The sequence below is a fragment of the Frankliniella occidentalis genome, unplaced genomic scaffold (genome assembly GCF_000697945.3).
Source record: "Frankliniella occidentalis isolate FOCC.00 unplaced genomic scaffold, Focc_3.1 Scaffold2421, whole genome shotgun sequence".
NCBI classification, from domain to species: domain Eukaryota; kingdom Metazoa; phylum Arthropoda; class Insecta; order Thysanoptera; family Thripidae; genus Frankliniella; species Frankliniella occidentalis.
The window spans coordinates 7,762-13,571 of NW_026269504.1; the positions used below are offsets into that span (position 1 = coordinate 7,762).

A 5,810-nucleotide genomic window follows, 5' to 3' on the forward strand; every position below is an offset into this window, starting at 1 on the left:
CCTCGCTCCGCCTCGCTCCGCCTCGCCCCGCCTCGCCCCGCCTCGCCCCGTCTCGCCCCGCCTCGCCGCACCCCGCCTTGCCCTGCCTTGCCCTGCCCTGCCCAGCCTGGTCCGACTGTACACACGTGGTAGAGCACACCTGCTTCGGCAGACTCAAACATCTCTTTGTAGAAAATACCCACGAAAACCAAACAAACTGCTGACAGTAAACGAATATATTTTGAGACGCAGACAAGAGATCGATGTGCTGGTATACCTGATACCTTATTGGGGCCGAGGACTCTTCGCGTGATTGGGATTAGACGTTTTCACTTTTTATCTCGACGATAAAAGTGTGTGCTACATATTTATCTTGTTCGCATTATTTCCTCATGATTAACTCTGCTCTGTCTTCTTGTGTTGCAGTGGCGCGTCGCTTGCTGCCCATGGAACCCGATCACAGGAGGACCAGCAGCAGGGACGTCCTGGTGGCGACCTCAAGAGCCCGGTGACCCCGCCCCACCCCGCCCCACCACATGCTCAGAACGCCCGCGGTGTGGGCCAGCAGGCCAGAGCAGCACGCCCGTAAGAGGCGCTTGCCCTATTTTAATTTTTTATTTTTCTGACAAACTGTGATCGCCCCCATACTAGTCACCAAGATGTACGCCAAAAAGTTCTACAGTCGGATCGCCGACGACTTCCGGCACAAGGAGCTCTTGCCGCTCAAGATGCTCTTCTTCGTGCACGCGTCAAGTGAGTGTCGGCGCGGCGTGTCATTTGCGAATGATCTTTTTGTACGATCCCCTTCTATGTCTCTAACGGAATGTGACAATGCTCTTCTGCAGCCGTCCTAGTGCTGTACCCCTACCTGACGATCCACATGAGGGAGCTGGGGATCAACGTGGAGGAGACGGCCATCATGTCGGCCGTGACCCCCGTCGTGGCCATCGTCATGCCTCCCCTGGCTGGCATCGTCGCGGACCGCATTGGAAACTTTAAGGTGAGTCCTAGACATGTGAGATATGTTTATCGCGCGATGTATATCCACATCTGCCCCCTGATACTGGTTGCAACCTCGGCTGGACGGGGCCCGGCGGCGTGGTGGCCGGTGGGCTTGAGGCTCTAGATGACGGACCTGACGGGCGTTCGCAGATGCCCCGATGTCGCGCCTGTTTCTCCTCCGGCCGCAGCGTGGCTCAGTCATTACCGCCCTAGTATACTGCGGCACGGTCGCCTACGCGAGCCCGCTCGCTGATCCCAGCACTATAGCTCCACGCCACTGCTCACATTTTGTTATTAGGTTTGCCGACATTATGCCATCCCATTTCGCATACCCGTGAAGCGCGCTCATGTGAAGCGCACAAACTTTCAGCTGAAACGCGAGTTTTTTGACTTCCTTTTTTTTTTTTTTTTTTTGACGCTTGACGCTGGAGTGACAATTACAGCCAAATTTTATTAGACAGTCTTTTATTTTCGTTTTGCCCAGTTTTGTGGTGTTGCGAGGAGCTCTTTTGACGCCGTAGTGTGCAATACACTTAATGTACACTTTTCAATCCCCTCCCCCGCGGTCCCGTCCCGCGATGCTCCCTGCTCCCGGCGCGGCGGCTATCGCGATGTTGTTCGTCACGCGTACCTATGGGTCACGGATGCAGAGATGTAATCACATTATTGTCTCCACGTCTTTAATCCGATCGACAGAGCTCTTACGAGAAAAAATAATATATACCATCGATCAGATGATTGTGTGCGGCAGTTTTTCCCTCCCCCATTGCAACGCGCATTACACTGGTAATTCAAAAGTTCGGCCAAAGATATTTTTCACGCTCTTCTTTGCCCTGAGAAGATCCGCGTCCTTGTGGGGGCGTACAGCGTGGGTGATCTGAGCAGTCCCTTTTTTTTTCTGGTTATACTGTACCGGATTTAGGAGCGCGGACGGGTTGCATACTCGCACGGTAGGCAAGCCCACCCGCACGCCTCAATCCAGTACAGTACAACCAGAGAAAAAGGACGGCGCAGGCGCAGATCACCCACTCTAGCTGCATCAGCTTAAGGGAGTGCTGTCGGGTAGCAGGCAGCAAACCGAACAGCAAAGCCCGATTTCACCCGATTGTCAATCTAATTTTTACATTATGCGACATGACATTTTATTTTTGTTGAGGTAGCACAATTTTTTGGACTTGAGAAAGTTCACTAATGTAACAAGTAGAGTGAAAATCGTTTGAAATCGGGCTACGCTGTTCGGTTTGCTGCCTGCTTCCCGACAGCACTCCCGTGCGCTGATGCAGCCCCTGTTTAGCTACTGTCGGCTACTGTACTCACTGAGAGGCACGTGTCGGCTGCGCGCTCGCAAAGACCTTACAGTTTCACAGTGTAGGCCTGCGCCGCCTTCACCGCTCGGCACGGCAAACGACACCGCGGCCCTTTCTTCCGCATCTCCATCTCCGCGCCATCTTCGCATAATGTTTATAAATAATCACTATTGCGCTGTCTCTGTTACTGCTGCTGCTGCTGTGTCTCGCTCCGTGACCGTTCGTTTGTGAACTTCATTGAGGTGCTGCTCGGCTCGGACAAGGTCTCCGAGTCTCTAGTGAGCTGGCCCGACCGAGCCGAACCGAACCATGACCAGCACAACGATGCACCGATGCCGGTCAGCCTTGGCAGAGAACACATGGGCGCCGCCCGCCACCGCCTGCCTCCCGCTCGCCCCGCCCTCGCCCCTCGCTGTTGGGTGGATGTGGATACCCGATTCGCAGACGCCTCGATGCACTTCCGGTATTGCCGAGCCGTTGCCGGATTATGTCGGATCCATGTCCGGTATGGTCCGGTAGCGGCATACAGACAGCCGCAGCCCGAGCGAACGATGTTACAAAAACGAAAAAGGGTATCAAACGGGCTGCATCTGCGAATGCGCAAATCAGCCCCGGCGAGGCCAGTTTTAAGGTCAGACGTCGCATCCGGCGGCGCGTCGCCGAGCAAGACCAGACATTCTAAAACCCCGCTCTTCTCAGATTTAGTTTGGTCTGGTTCTGGTGAAAACCGCCGAATTCTACTCTCGACTTGGTCCGGTCGTCCGTATCAGGGGCGAAACAGCGCAAACAGCAAGAGCCCCAGAGAGGCAAACATTCCGCTTCCGAAAACAATTCCAACAGCGTGTCTAATAATAAAGCGATAAGCAGAAATCCGTTTGTTTCTTTTCCTCGCAAGTCGTATATATTTCTTCGCGTCCCCGCCCGCCTCTCCGCCACGCTCGAACAGCCCACGGCTTTTTACTTCTTTTTTGCATATTGGCGCCGCGCATAGGTGCAAAGATGATATGACGATCCGCGAGCAAACGAACCGCGAGTCAATGGACAGGGACCGGTTTAGCCGGTCGCCGAGCCCCCTGTCCCCCTCCTCCCCCACCTCATGACCCTCCTCAGAGTGACGCGGTGGGCGCCAGGCCAGCAGGCGCCGAACCGGCCCCGCACTCGGCACATTTCCCTGCCGCGCACTTTCTTCTGGGTCATGGGTGCGTCCCAGGGCCGTAGGCTGCCCTGGCTGTGGGCCGCCCCGGCGGTAAACCACCCCGGCGGTGGGCCTACCAGATAGTAGATAGCCCTAACGGTAGGTCTTTCTATGCGGCAGACCACCCTCACCCTGGCATTAGGCCCTCTAGGCGTTAGGTCTTCTAGAGGCGGTAGACCGGCCAGGTGGTAGGACTATTGGGCGTTAGATCGCCCTAGCGGTAGGTCTTCTAGGCGGTAGATCACACTGGCATTAGGCACTCTAGGCGTCAGGTCTTCTAGGCGGTAGACGGGGTAGTCCGCCTTGGTGGTAAGCCTTCTAGGCGTTAGATCGTCCTAGCGGTAGATCTTCTAGGCGGTAGACCACCCTGGCATTAGGCCCTCTAGGCGTTAGGTCGACCAAGAAGATCCTCCTGGCGGTACACCGCCCTGCTGGTAAGCCTTCTTGTCCCTAGATCGCTCTAGCGGTAGGTCTTCTAGGTGGTAGTCCGCCACGGCGACAGGCCTTTCTAGGCAGTGGACCGCCCTGGCGACAGGCCCTCCAGGCGGTAGGCCGCCCGGGCGCCGCGCCGCCCGCTGTGTTGCCTGCCCTCGCGGCGCTCTCTCTCACGCCCGCCCCCCTCTCCGTGTTCCAGCTGATGCTCGCCGTCTTCTCCAGCCTGGGCGGGCTGGCCGCGCTGCTGCTGCTAGCCGTGCCCGTGGGCCGCTACAACGTCAAGTACCCGGACCGGGTGTTCCTGACGGTGGGCTGCTCGGGCGGCAGCCTGCAGGCCGCGTGGGCCGACACGCACCCGTGCCGCGCCGCGCCCTGGTCCGGCGACCTGCTCAACGTGACGCTGGACAACTGCGGCGTGTCGTGCCGCGCCGACCTCCCGGACGCCGGCCAGCTCAACAGGACGCTGCGCGGCGCGCCCCGCTTCTCGCTGCGCATCGCGGACCAGAGCCACAGCGACACCTTCTCGTACGCGCTGCCCATGAGCGGCGGCAGCAAGGCCGCGGACGCGCGCCTTCTGGCCCGGCAGAACTCCGGCCCCTGGGCCTACTTCCCCACGCCGGGGCTGCACACCTTGACCTGCAGCCTGGCCGCCCCTGGCACCGGCAACGACACCGCGACCGCAGACCCGCCCGTGGGCCAGGGGCTGGGCTGCAGGCTGGGCCGCGACGGTCCCCCAGGACACGGTGAGTGCCTTCCTCCACCTACTAATGGTGAGGAGCCAGACGCGCGACTAAAATTTGAAATAGAAAAAAACATTTTTCATTTTTTAAAGTTATAAACCAATTATCAGAACAAATCTGAAAAGTAATGAAGAGCGTTTTGAAAAGTGTAGTGCTAATTGGAGCCGTGTGTCTTGTTTCCTTCCCCAGGCAATCCAGTGGACACGCCAACGACGCGCACGCGTCTGCTCACGTCGCTGGCGCCGCTGAGTCCGCCCACCCCGAGCAACGCGGACCAGCGCTGGCTGGTGTCCGGGCTGCGGCCGGCGGAGGCGGCGGGGTTGGCGGGCGCGCCGGTGCTCAGGGAGGCCACCTGCAGCGACGCGTTCGCGCGACCCGGGCGCAGCGCCGCCGCCTGGGTGTCCACCGCCGAGCCGCACTCGCCGGCCTCCTCGCTGTCCGAGTGCGTGTCCAGCTGCCTCGTGTCCGCGCCCCGCGCCAGCTTCTGCTCCAACGCGCAGGACACCATCGAGGTCGACCCCAGCTTCACCTTCTGGATGTACCTCACCGTGCGCGTCTTTGTCGGTGTCATCAGCGGCACCTCGTTCGCCATGTTTGAGGTAGTCACCGACAAACTCAAGAACAAAATCCCAATCATCGAGATGTAGTGACGGTGTCTGACTCTCTTCCTTTCCGTCTCCAGGGTGCGGTGATCGCCATCCTCCGCGAGCACAACGGCGACTACGGCCTGCAGCGGATCTACGCCTCCATCGGCGGCATGATCTCGTCCCCGCTGTCCGGGATCATCATCGACTACGCCAGCAGCGGCAAGCACTACACGGACTTCCGGCCGGCCTTCTACCTGTACGCGGCGCTCAAGCTCGCGAGCGCCCTCCTCATGCTCCGCATCGACCTCAAGTTCAAGGCGCCGGCCAAGAACGTCGTCGGCGACGTGCTGAACGCCCTGAAGAACGTCGAGATGGTCTGCCTGTTCATCGTGTGCTTCCTGCTTGGTGCGTGTGTGTGCGGGTGCGGCGCGTCCGAGGGGGAACCTACTTGGAAATTTGGTGAACTGTGAATATATTCAAATATTCAATGTCACTGAATACCAGTGAATATCACTGACTACCAGTGAATATTCACTGTGATTGTTGATTAATATCCTTGAATATT

The 5,810-nt window shown here is 58.3% G+C and overlaps 1 protein-coding gene across 1 annotated transcript; it reads left to right on the forward strand.

Annotated features, from left to right (window-relative positions):
• Positions 1–390: 390 nt before the first annotated feature.
• LOC127751947 (uncharacterized) lies at positions 391–5,730 on the forward strand. Its single transcript, XM_052276290.1, has 5 exons — positions 391–732; positions 825–979; positions 4,118–4,661; positions 4,848–5,257; positions 5,341–5,730. The coding sequence occupies exons 1-5, from the start codon at positions 639–641 to the stop codon at positions 5,713–5,715; spliced, it is 1,578 nt and encodes a 525-aa protein (XP_052132250.1). The 5' UTR covers positions 391–638; the 3' UTR covers positions 5,716–5,730.
• The last annotated feature ends 80 nt before the right edge of the window (positions 5,731–5,810 follow it).